This window comes from Mangifera indica, chromosome 20 (assembly GCF_011075055.1).
Source record: "Mangifera indica cultivar Alphonso chromosome 20, CATAS_Mindica_2.1, whole genome shotgun sequence".
NCBI classification, from domain to species: Eukaryota; Viridiplantae; Streptophyta; class Magnoliopsida; order Sapindales; family Anacardiaceae; genus Mangifera; species Mangifera indica.
This window is the reverse complement of record NC_058156.1, coordinates 8729909-8743880: the sequence shown is the minus strand read 5'-3', so window position 1 is coordinate 8743880 and position 13972 is coordinate 8729909. Positions and strand designations below refer to the sequence as shown.

The following is a 13972-nucleotide window of genomic DNA, read 5'->3' as shown; positions in this document are numbered from 1 at the left end:
AGAAACACGTTTCAAAATTTTTTTATATTTTCAAAGCACCCCAAAAACATTTTGCACTAGTTTCGAGGCATTTCAAAAACGCACTTCCAAGGTGACAATGCATGAGTTGGGTAGTTCTTAAGTTAAACTTTGGTTAGTAGATAAAACGAATTTCCTTGGTACTACTATAAACATCAACTCACAATCTGGTAGATCAAAACACTGAAATAAATATTCAGACAGATCTTTGAGGAATGAGCAGAATTTTCCTGCATTTTATGGTGTTTCAATTACAATGAACATGGAAGCCTTAAAGGGGAGAAAGACACAGTATGGAGTAATGTGGACTCAATCAAAAGTCCATAACACAAAACGCAATGAAATGCGTATCCACTTTTGCGTACACAAACACATGATGTGTTATTATATGATTGAGTGTTATTTTATCATTAATTAAAATCATCTAATTATATAATAACACATTATGTGTGTATTTATTTATATACTCAAAAGTGTTACCCATAGTTTTATTGTAACAGAAATTGTTAAAACAAAAGTTGCATATATGAAATCAATGCAGCATAAGAAAGCAGCTCCCTCCAAACATAATGCTAATAGGCAGCTAGAGTCACCCAAATCAGAAATAGGATCAGGAAAACCCAGTTCTGAGTTAAAGGCATAAAACACGGAAGCTAGATTTTCCAGTGGCAAAATTTTTTAAGAAAGCTAAACTGATTGAATTGAGAGAAATCACAACTCACATTTAGAGGAGGGGAATCTGTGGAATCTATGGCTATCAAGCCAGTTGAACATACAAAGATAAAGACAATCAAGACCATTAAAAAATTTTGATATTCAAGGTTTAATGTACCTCAAAATGACATCTTTTCTTACCACTGCCTTCTTAAGAACCCAACAGTAATTTATCTCGCACAATTTTGAGCACTGAAACTCTAAGAATCAACAAGCAAAAAAAAAAAAAAAAATGAAAGTGAGCATCTTCGAAAAAAAAAAAATGAAAGTGGGTATTTTGAGAACACATTGAAAAGCACAGAAATTGAGGTGATCAGATCAGAGGTCTCAAAGACTTTGAAGTTTCTGGTAAACCCACCAGCACAGCTTTGACTTGTGATGGAGAATGTAAGAATTCCAATGTGCCCATCAAGGTATTAGGTAGCGCTCTAAAAGGGCCCATAATTTTAGGTGAAATGTTGCATCTTGTTGCCATGTTTTCTAGAAAGCTTCATTGCTGATTTATAAGTCAATCAATCAAACATTCACATTTCCGTGTTTGTTCAGTCTGAAGTTTGCATATGGATGCCCCCAATGTTAGTGACAAAAAATAGGACTTTATGTATAAGAGAATAATTTTAAGATCAAACTATTGACTTAACTAAAGCAATAGTTGTGGAATCGTTCATTAGATTCGGAGTTTTACCTATTTGGTACGATTGGTTCAACCACGAAGGGACAGTTCTGTTCAGATGGAGTACCTCGTTACCAAAAAAAGGGTTTGCATATGGATCAAAATGAATTATGTCACTACAGTAATTTGATGAACAAATGTGATTATCTTCTTCTTTGGTATGTATAAATGATGAATGTTTGTGTACAAGAAGAATAAGAGCAACAAAATTACGTATGTATATGTGTACAGGTATCTAAAGGCCCTAGAATTATTGACAAATTCTGAATTTGTTACCGGTTTCAAAATTTCAACCGTAATAAGGAAGTAGTTTGATCAACATTGCCAGCACCTCCTTCATATTTGGTCTAGCCTGTGGTGCCTCTGAGGTGCAGCTTACCCCAATTCTAAGCAACTCACACATTTCCTCTGCACCCTCGGCTAGTCCAGACCCCAGAAGCACAACTGGTATAACACTTCTACCCAATCCATGTCGCCCATTCCCCATAACGCGTCTGGCCCATTCCACGAGACATTCTTCCCCTCCATCGACAGCCCTCCTTCCGGTTGCTAGCTCCATCGCTAAAACTCCATAACTATACACATCGCCTTTTGTTGTGGCTTTCCAAGTCTGTCCATATTCTGGGGCCACATAACCAATTGTTCCAGCTACCATTGTGCTCACATGGCTATCCCCGGCATCAACAACTCTAGCAAGGCCAAAATCTGTAACCCGTGCCTTGCCATCTTTGTCTAATAGGACATTGCTTGCTTTGACATCACGATGCACAATAGAAGGATAGCACTCATGGTGTAGGAATACCAATGCGCGTGCCACATCAATTGCTATGTCTAGACGTCTTCGCCAACTTAATCTTGTTCTATCTGATATAAGATCCTCCAAGCTTCCACCTTCCATGTACTCATACACCAATATTTTATCTGATCCATCAAGGCACCATCCATAGAGTGTGACAAGATTTGGGTGAGGCCAACCAAAACCATTCCCACTGAGAACCTCCATTTCAGCTCGGAATTCCTTTTCGCCTTCAATTCCTCCTCTTTGTAGCCTCTTTACTGCCACTGCTCTTCCATCAGGCAATACTCCTCGATACACTGTACCAAATCCTCCCTTCCCAATAATTCTATCTTCCGAATATCTGCTTGTAGCATTTAAAATGTCAGCATGAGTAAATGCTGTTTTGTCTAAGCGAATGACCTTAACAGTATCTGACAGCCATGGCGATGACCCTCCTGAGCTTGACGCAAGATCATGTCGGTATTTTAAATCCTCCAAGAGATATCCTGGTTGCTCCTCTGAACTTTTCACTGATATGCAGATTACAAGTGACAAAATTCCACATATTGAGGCCACTAGTATAAGAGCTGGGAAAGCCAGAACTACTGCCAAGTTAGTCTTCCTTGTCCCTTCATTGGATTTGGCATGTTTTGGAGGCTGAGCAGGGGAATTTGCAATAAAATCTGGAAGGATCAAAAGTGGATCTCCAAGGTAGGACGTGCTCTCAAGTGTTATTAACTGCCCAGTTGATGGAATTGTGCCAGAAATAAATGGATTGTAAGAGATATTGAACTTGGTCAGATCATTCAATTCATTGAAGCTAGCAGGGAATGTGCCAGAGAAATTGTTATAAGATAAATCAAGATCCTGTAAGCATTTAATGTTCCCAATTTCTGTTGGAATTTCACCTGAGAACTCGTTTCGAGTTAAGTTTAGAACTACTAAGGGCAACTTATCAATCTGTGGAGGCAGGTTCCCATAGAACTGATTAAAACCCAAATGCAACATGCTGAAATTCAGCATATTACCAATATTAGTAGGCACCTCACCAGAAAGTTGATTCCCACTGAGTTGAAGATAGCCTGTGATTTGAAAAGTACGAACGTTTGAACCGCCAACACAAACTGGGAATATGCCATTGCCTTTGAGTAATCTATCCCATAAGCTTCTGCAACTCTTTCTTGTGAGGATGTTATACACAAAACTGAATGGTGCGTAGTCTGCAGGAATCCACCTCTTCATTGTCAAGCACTCACCAGAGCCTACACTAATCTGGTCAGTTTGTTGTTGGTTTAGCTGAAAAGTTGAAAAGGGATCTCTCCCAATATTAGTCAATTCAGTTGGGATGTTCCCAGACAACCGGTTGTTTGCGAGATTCAACCACAACAAGCTAGAGCAATTCCCAATTTCGGCAGGAATTTCACCCGAAAGTGAATTGTTTGCGAGCATTAACCACAAGAGAGATGTCAAGTTCCCAAAGGAAGGTGGTATTGATCCAGTTAACTGGTTGAAGGAAAGATCAATAGCTTGAATTGCAGGCAAGTTTCCATACTCCGGTGGAATATTGCCATTGAAATTGTTATACGAAAGGACCAAGAACTTCAAGTTCTGCATTTGGGAGATTTCAATTGGCAATGGACCGGTGAAGTTGTTGAAGCTCAGGTCTAATCTAGAAAGGCTAGGCAGCTTAAGAATACCTGAAGAATATACCCCACCAGTGTAGAAATTTCCATGCAATAAAAGATACTTCACTTGAGTAAATTTCCCAAAAATCGGCTGTATGTCACCTCCAAAATTGTTTTTGCTCAAATCCAGAAAGACCAGCCTACTCAGATTCAAAAGAGACTCTGGAATCACCCTATCAAAGCTGTTATTCCCCAAGAATAACGCCTCAAGACTCGAAATCAAACCAATCCCTGGCGGAATAGGCCCAGAAAAGTTGTTTCCCCATAAATTCAAGATAACCAAGTTCTTGCAACTGGAAACATTTCCAGGAAAAGGACCAGTGAGATCATTTTCAGAAAAGTCTAAAATCTCAAGACTGCAATTCTCTGTAAAAATGGAATCCAAAACAGGCCCACTAAGGTAATTCTGAGAAACTGAAAACTCCACCAGCTGCACCAATCCACTCCATATGTTCCCATTAAAATAATTAGCACTCAAATCCAGATACCTCAAATTTCCACACCCGTTAAAGCAATTATCGATCCTTCCTGTAAGATTGTTCTCTGAAAGATTAGCCCCCACTAACTTGTTACAAATTGAAGGGAAACTAAACTGAAGTTCCCCATAAATCCTATTCAAAGACAAGTCAAGAACCTTTAAATTACTCAACCCATTCAAATTCAGCTCTCCCTCAAGAATGTTGTGAGAGAGATTGAGATACTTGAGGTTGTGGCAGCCGCTCAAATCCTCAGGAAGAGACCCTTCAAAAGTGTTTTTGGAGAGATCAAGATAAGTGAGCTGTGTCAAGGCAGAAAAATTGTCGAAAACTTGGCCGGAAATGTTATTGTCAGAGAGATTAAGGCCGGTGACTCTGGCTTTATCAGAAGAGCACAAAACTCCAGACCATTCACAAGGGCTTGAGTTCTGATTCCATTCTGAATAATTTCCTTTGTTTACACGGTTGTTTTCTTCAAGAAAAAGCTTCAGGTTCCATAAAACTTCTTTGTCTGTTTCCAGAGAATCTCCTGCAACAACTGTAACTGCAAAAAAAAAAAAAAAACCATCTTCTTCAACAAAATCATCCTCGAAAAAGGTGAACATGATTAAAAAAAGATTGAATTTTTACATCTGTACCTGAGACTAGAATAAAAAATATGAACAACCCAAAACGACAGGGATCAGTTTCATCGTCTGACATGATAATCCAGTAAGAACAAAATCTTTCTTATTTCTTCCTCTCTGTTCTATTGTTATTTCTCCTTCTGGGGAAAATTACTTACAGTTGATCAAGCTTCATAAATGGAACAGCCCTGCTTATGCTGATGTTGAATGGAATTGGAAACATAGACCAAACTTTGAAAAAAATGCTAAATAGTTTTCTCAATATTTCGTTTTCAAAACAAATTTTTTTCTCAATAAAGAATGATTAGTAAACAGTGATTAATAATTTTAAGAAGAAATCAAATTGCTGTTTGTGTGAGTGACGTGAATGTTCATATATTTAAGTTGGAGAAAATGGCCTGTTGATGGCCGGTTACTGAGCCACCCATTTTGACCATCCCCATCATGAACCAATTAGTTCTCTTTTATTTATCAAGGGTCACGCCCATCTTCTGATACACATCCAAATACGGTTAGATTTAATAAAATAAATATTAAAATATTAATAAAATAATTAAAATATCTAATTGATACGTCATTATTTTAGAAAATATCATAAACACCCTTAAAAATTTAAAACTTCTTATATACATCTCTATTATATCATCATTTTCTCTAAAGTATATCAATCCGTATCAATAATATACATCGTATCATAGGATACATATAGTATCATCGATACATCAACTACATTGTATTAATTCGATATATCTCATGATACGTATCATTTTCTACTCGTATCGTATGATACTAATAATTATGGTTGTAGGAGGGTTCGACCCACCAAACTCACAAACTAAAATTTTTTTAATACGTATTAAAACAATATCATTTTATTTATTTATTTACTCAATTATAGTATTGAATTGAATTCAAAGTTTATTTTAATCTCAATTCGAATCCAATCCTATCCCACAGGAAATATGAACCCGGATTTGAATTTATGTTGAGAATTGTTTTGTAAATTTTTTTAAAATTAAAAAAGAATTATTACAATTGATATGGATAAGTATTGTGTGGAAAAATATTAATTAATTCAAAAGTTGTAATTGAAGATAAAAATAGTGAAATAATTAAAAATGGACTTTTCCAAATATTAAAAAATAATTAATTTAACTCCAATGATGTGGACAACAATGAAATGAAAACTCATAAATTCTTTTAAAATGTGCAACAACTTGTTGGTGGCATTAATTTTAATTTTAATTTTAATTTTAATTTTAATCACTATCTTGTGAATACAAAAAGGCTCAGCCGATGGAATCTCTGGCCGACCAAGAAAAAACATAAATTATGTTTTATTTAGACCAACAATTTTGTAGTAATTTGTCAACAAATGCTGCCGTTTCTTTTTTTTTTTTTTTAAGTAATTCAAATCAATATTTCATAAACGTAATAAGTTTGAATTCAGAGTTTTTTCCTCTGAAAGCTCTGGGTTATTTGTCAATGAATATTGTTTTGTTTCATTTGTTTTGTGTGTTAATCGATGGACTGATTTTGTAAATAATTGATTGTTTTTATTTTTCGACGATAAGATTCTATCTTTGAACTTTAAGCGTGACATTTTTTTAATCTTTCGTAAGGTTTTATTAGTAAATTTTGTTAAATAGTAGGGTAAAAATTAGATATAAATACTTTTGAAGTTTTCAATATTAATGTAATAAGTTAAATTACTTTTATACCCTTATTTAATAGTAAAGTTATTTATATATAATTTTATTCATCATATTTCATTACTCTTTGTCAAACCCAGAGCCGTTGGTAATTAGGAACTTTGTTTCTCGTTGTGTTTTCATCACTTATAACACTACAATAATTATGTTTTAGTTAATTCTCATTAATGTCATCCCTTTAAAGAGATTAAATCTCGCCATCATGTGAAATCAAAATGAAAAAAAGGTTAAATTTTGTTGATATCATCCCTACCGTTTGATGACAACTCTTCAACAATTGCATGAGCACCTAAGTGTGAATAGTCAACATTGTTTTTATTAAGCACGTCCCACATAGTCACTTATCTATACATAATCACTTATCTGTTTCTTCCGTCAAGTCTAACGCTTCGATCAATTTTGTTATCACCATTGACTTTGTCTTTGTTAATTTACATTGACACCTCATAAGTGCGGATGATAATTAAATAATAAAATAGAAAATTTAAATATAATAAAAAGTAATTATAATTAAGATTTCAAACTAGGTGGAAAATTACTTTAAAGTCCTTTTACAATCAAAGTTGAAAAAATTAAAAAATATATTGTTTTTAAAGTTTAAGTCATTTTGACCCCAAAAAAAAAAAGGAAAATATTAACCCTCCCCAAATAAATCCCAAAATGTCAAATAAAGTGGGCTCATTAAATCAAATAAATAATTAAAATTGTAATTCAACTGAAATAAAGGAAAGGGAAAAAATTGGCTACAGCAGATGCACCTAAAATTGAAAAATCATACATGATCATCATCTTGACTTGACTTTTAGAGAGAAAAGTCTCCAAATTAAAAACGAAAAAATTGTTATACATGGATGGATGGGTATATATTTTTTTTTATAATCGAATTCGAAACTATCTATATTAGTTGGATACGGATAAATTTAATAAATAAATTTATAATTATTATATGAAATAATTAAAATTTTTAAATATAATAAAAATTGAAACTCAAATTTTTTTAAAAAGATTATAATATATTACCAATTTTATTAATTTTTAGAGTCAGTCAATGCGTGTTTGACCAATTCACTCCCTTTTTTCTTTTTTTATTATTTCCTTAATTCTATATATCCTTTTCTTAATTAATTACTTAATTAATACCAAAAAAACAAAGAAGAAAAGTTGTCCCTAACTGTTGCCACACGTGTCATCATCAAGAGGAGTCGTCTTCACGGCAAGGGCAACAGGATTTCGGTCATGTTTGGAAAATTCAAAGTCAAATTTTATTTCTTTTGTGGTTAGATTAACATGAATTACACAAATTATTAAATTAATAATATAATAATAATACAATAAATTACCCAATTGGATCAATTGGCCTGACCCAATTTAAAAATGCAGTAAATTACACAAAATATTAAATTAATAATATAATAATAATGTTTTTCAAGGCTTTATTCAAATTAAAGTTAGGTTGTACACTGTAATTATTCTTATATAAGAAATAAAAGTATACATAATTTGATTTAAATAATAAAATTAAATTAAATTATTTAAAAATTATGATTTAGTTTAGTTTGATTTATAAAATGATTTGATTTTTATTAAAAAAATTTTAAATTATTTTTTTAATTTGCGTTATGATTTTAATGATTTATAAAATTAAATCAATTGTTTTGGTCCGATTTAAAAATATAATAAATTTGACAAATTATTGAATTAATAATATAATAATAATGTTTTTCAAGGCTTTATTCAAGTCAAAACCAAGTTGGATACAGTAATTATTCTTACATACAAAATAAAGGTGTGTATAATTCAGATTAAACTGTAAAATTAAATCAAACTATTTAAAATGGTTTTATTTTCGTTAAAAAATTTTTAAATTATTTTTTAATTTAAGTTATGATTTTAATGATTTAACCGATTAAATTGATTGATCTGATTCAATTTAAAAGTATGGTAAATTACACAAATTATTGAATTAATAATATAATAATTATATTTTTCAAGGCTTTATTCAAGTCAAAATCAGGTTAGATACGGTAATTATTCTCATACATGAAATAAATATATATATAATTCGATTTAAATTATAAAATCAAATCAAACTGTTTAAAAATTATAATTTGATTTAATTTAATTTATAAAATAGTTTAACTTTTATTAAAAATTTTTAAAATTATTTTTTAATTTAAATTATGATTTTAATGATTTCATTATTGAATCGATTGATCTAACAGTAAATTATATAAATTATTGAATTAATAATATAATAATAATAATGTTTTTCAAGGCTTTATTCAAGTCAAAGCCGTAATTATTTTTATGTAAGAAATATGGAAAATAAAAAAGTAAAATTGACACGTCATCATAAGCCGCTTGCTTCCTTGCTGGGGAAGATTATTCTGCAAGTTCACATCATTCCCCACGTGAGCCCCCCACGCCTTTGACCAAGATCTCGTGTTCTTCATGTTTTTTGATTATGTCATAACTTAGAATTTCTTTACAAAACTTCCATTTTTCCTTTTTCTGGTCTTCCAAATTAGTTAATCGGCCTGGTTTGATAATATTTTTAATTAATTTAAATTATCAGCTTTGAAAAAAATTAAGTTAAAACTAAAATAATTTTAAAATTAATCAATTTTTATCGAACAAAAAAAAACTAATAAAATTTATTAAATTTTTTATTAATCAATTTTAAATCGAATTTCAAATAATAATCTTATTTTATTAGTTTTTTTCTTTTGAAAATATGTTTCATACTTCAAAATTGATTCGATCCAGTTAATAGATTTTAAAAAATAGATAAATTAATAATTAAATCGATAAATCTGTTTTTTTATATTCTTAAACCGAGTTTTAAATCATTTTTTCATTTAATCTTTTTTTTGTTTGATTTTTTTTGTTAAAAAGCTAGTTCAATTCGATTATCAGATAAATTTGAACAACTTTATTTCATTCGACCCACTATTTATTATCATTTTTACTATTTAATTCAACAAATTAAGTGTAAATTATACTAATTAATTTACACAAGAAACTAACATAATTGTTATTTTTCGCTTAATTATTATCTGAAGAGAGATCAGCATTTTGATTTAGAATTTAAGTGGTGAAAATTAGGGTTGGATTTGAGCTAAGTCAAGCTTGAGCTCGCTCGGTTTGTATATAGGAGAGCTCGAGCTCGTCAAGCTCGTGGAAGTCAAGTTCAAACTCGACTCAAATTTGGTTTGGTTCGTTTCAAGCTCGAGTTTTTAACTATTTCATTATTAAAACGATGTCATTTTAATATATATTATTCAAAACGATATCGTTTTGTATCAAAATTTTTCATTGAAAATTTTGACGAGTAGCTCAAGCTCGACCGAGCTTGTATAGGGCTAGCTTGTTTCAGGCTTGTTCGAATCAAGCTCAAACGGACTTGGTTCGAATCCAGTTCTAGTGAAAATATTGATTAAATTATGCATATTATAAGTGTAGATTTGCATGCAGGAAAAAATAAATTGAATAAAGATTATATACATAGCTATTAGCATCATGCGATATATAATACGTATCTTATGATACAATATGATATGATACAGATAGAAAACAATATATATCATAAAATGTATCGTAATTAATATAATACAATGAATTTATCTTATGATACGATACATATTATTAATACGGATCGATATACTTTTTATAAAAAATGATAATATAGGAGGAATATACGTGAAAAATTTTAAAATTTCAAAGGTACTTGAAATATTTTTTTAAATGATAACGTATTAATTATATTTTTTATTATTTTATTTATTAAAAATTATATTATACAATACTCGATATACAATATATAAAATAACTTTGTCTATACACGATATAATATACGAGTCAACTACCCTAATTATATACATGATATAAAATAAGGCCTACATGCTACATGAACCTCATGGCATGGGGTCCTTAGTGTCATCGGAGAATGAGTTCCTGTTTCTTCCAACCGCAACAATACTAACATACAAAAATATTAATATTTTTTTATTGTCAAAAATGAAATATTATTACAAAAACAGATTAAATTTGTTATATATAAATTATTACTAATCCGATAAGAATTGATAGATATAAATAATTATTGTGTTTGATTTTTACTCAAATGTCTTAATATAATTATTCTAAAATATTTTTTACTTATTTGTAATATTAGTTAAAATGGGAGTACTTTTATCCTAACAAATTAATAAATAAACATAATATTGTAATAAAATTAAAATTATATCGTAATCATTTACCCCTTATGGTTGGGCTGGATTCGAGCCAAGCTCATTCGAGTTCGAGTTTGGCTCAAATGAGCCAGCCCTAAGCTAGCTTGAGCGAGCTCGAGCTTAATTGTCAAAGTTTGTAAATTAAAATTTTTGATACAAAACGACGTTGTTTTGACTAATATGTATTAAAACGATATCGTTTTAATAACGAATATTCGAATTCGAAATGAACCGAACTGAACTTGAACCAAGTTCTAGCTCAAGCATAATGAGCTCGAGCTCGAGCTATATTATTATTAAGTCGAGCTGAGCTCGACCTCAATTCAATTCGAATCCAGTCTTACCTTATGAAGGGTTGGTTTAGGTGATTTTTTATTATCAAAATTAGAAGATTATCTTAAAGATATATATACGTATTAAAATCTTTTATTATTTTTAAACCAAATAAAATAGTATAAGTAATAAAAGATAGATTATCAGAATAATATTTAAAAATTCTTAATCAAACACCTTTTATACCATTTGTTAGTCCACCGTTTTAAAATTTTTTATTATTGATAAATAAAATAAATTATTAAAAAATATTAAAATATTAAATATTAAAATAATTTTTAAATACATCAACTAATCACCCACTTTATTAAAGTTATTTATTATATAAATATGATCACGTCTAAATCTAATTGATCTAAAAAGAAATCATTATTAATATTATTATATAAAATATATTGTAAAATATTTACTCCTGACACATGATGTAATATCGAAAATTATGCTGGAATGAGTCTTCAGACCTTATGTTATTATGAGCAAATAAATATTTTATACCTTATTTTGTTTTTATAAAACTTTTTAATTTTAAAAAAATATAAAATCCTAATTTGTAAATACGAGAATGAAAAAAATATAAATATAATACAATAAATGATAAAAAATACGTTTATAAAAAAAATTGTAAAATTTAGATACAAAATGTATATATATGGGTTTAATATGACATATCGTTAATAATATGTTTTTAAAAATACAACAATAGATCTCCTGATTAGTAATTCAAATGTAAAGTATGTAATTGACTTTTAAACCTAATATAACATAATATAATAAAAAATACGCTTATAAAAAAATGTTGTAAAATTTAGATACGAAACGTATATATATGAGTTTAATATAATATATTTTAAAAAATACGACAATAGACCTTATGATTAATAATTCAAATGTAAAGTATATAATTGACTTTTTAATCTAATATAACATAATATATAATTAAAATTCACTTATCATCAAAAATTATAGAGAGAGATTAGAGATTTAAATAATAAAAAATTAAGTTTTTTGTTTTATATATTTATTACATTACGATAATTAATAAAAAATATAAAAAATATTTTTGTACTTAAAAAATTTATAAAAAACAAAAATTATAAATAATAATAATAATACATATTCAATATGGGATAAATATAAATATATATTTAATATAAGCCAACCCAAGGTATAGTGAATACTCAAATTCCCACCCATCAATTTTCAAAAACTTAAATATCCACCTATAATCAAATTTTTGTTAAAAATTTCAATTAATATTTAGTAAAAAATTAAAGTTTTATCATATTTTTCTCCCTCACATTTAAAAACTTATATTTTCTCTCCAATCAAAGTTTGAAAAGTGACAAAAACCCCTCTAAGATTTGTTCTTTTTCCTCCGATGTCAATCGCTCCTTCCCCGACCGTCGATAGTCCTCCCTTCCCCTCTTATCTCTCCTCTGGTTTATCTCTATAACCTCTCTGACCGTTTTCACTATACTTTGGTGTTTGGGAATTTAGAAATTCACTATATCTCAGGTGGGAATAAGTGTTTTGGCCTTTAATATATTCAAATCTAAAAATTTGTAATAACATATTTAAAATGTGAATCACATGGAAACGAACCATTTGCCTTTTTACGGAAGATTTGATCTCAAAATAAGAGTTGGTAGCGTGTGGCGAAGGAGGAATTGACCAGCATGCACTTTTGGAATTTAATTTCGCTTTCAATTTATCGGAGGCTTCCTCCGTTACTTGCAAGTAAAGAATTGCTTTTTCAATGGAATTAAAATAAAGAGAAGACAAGTTTAAAATAGGGGGGATGTAATTCGAGAATGTTTTCAAATTAAACTAAAAAAATGATTTTACAAATTTTTTAAATTAAATTAAATTGTTTTAAAAAATACAGTTTGATCTAGTTTATATTATGATTTAAATTTATTAAATCATTCACTTTCGTATATTTCGTATTTAATAAATAATAATTGAATTATAGGTTTTTAGGATATTAAGTAAACATATGAGCATGTAAATAAAATAATATATATATATATATATATATATATATATATATTATTATATAAGAACAAGTGTTACGTCTAATTATTTATTAAAAAATTTTGTAAAATATAGTTTCATATATATGTTTTAAAAAATAATACAGTTCATGATTTGGTTTGGTTTGAAAATTGTCCAAATCGTAACCCTTATCTTGAATTAATTTTCAAAATTTTATGAACTCAAACCAAACTGTTCATAAACTAAATCATAATTTTTGACCAGTTTAATCTATTTTCATAATTTAAACCGAATTACCTATATTTCTAATTAAAAATATGTTATAGTTGGAATTCAGTATTATGATATTTTTTGTATTACAAATATTAAATTGTTGAAAATAACCCGAAACTAATTGCATTTTTTGGCATTGGGTAGCCATACTATTCAAAGATTCTGAATTCGATTCCTGTAGATTTTGGATTCAATAAAACTATATGTATCTACTTTTAATACATAAATAAATATCTACTTGATATATGTCATCGGTGATCAAGTGATTTTAAATTTAAAATAAAGTAATATCTAATTATATGATAATATATTATATATGTACACTTTTATATCTTAAAAAATAAATACGCATGACACTACGTTTTGGATATGTATCTTATCCAATCAATATAGATATTCACATTGGTATTTTCAAGTACTGTAAAATGATTCCCGGTAATTTTCTAGGGTATCTCTT

The 13972-nt window shown here is 29.2% G+C and overlaps 1 protein-coding gene across 1 annotated transcript; it reads right to left on the bottom strand.

Moving 5' to 3' along the window:
* Window positions 1-1530: 1530 nt before the first annotated feature.
* LOC123204048 (probable LRR receptor-like serine/threonine-protein kinase At1g74360) lies at window positions 1531-5304 on the bottom strand. The gene is made up of 2 exons (XM_044620588.1): window positions 4983-5304; window positions 1531-4888 (listed from the first exon to the last, which is right to left on the bottom strand). The coding sequence occupies exons 1-2, from the start codon at window positions 5044-5046 to the stop codon at window positions 1695-1697; spliced, it is 3258 nt and encodes a 1085-aa protein (XP_044476523.1). The 5' UTR covers window positions 5047-5304; the 3' UTR covers window positions 1531-1694.
* Between the last annotated feature and the right edge of the window lie 8668 nt (window positions 5305-13972).

Coding starts and splice junctions, on each gene's coding strand:
- LOC123204048 (XM_044620588.1), bottom strand. CDS start 5,046: ATGTCAGACGATGAAACTGATCCCTGTCGTTTTGGGTTGTTCATATTT. Junction 4,889..4,982: donor ATTTTTTATTCTAGTCTCAG/GTACAGATGTAA, acceptor TTTTTTTTGCAG/TTACAGTTGTTGCAGGAGAT.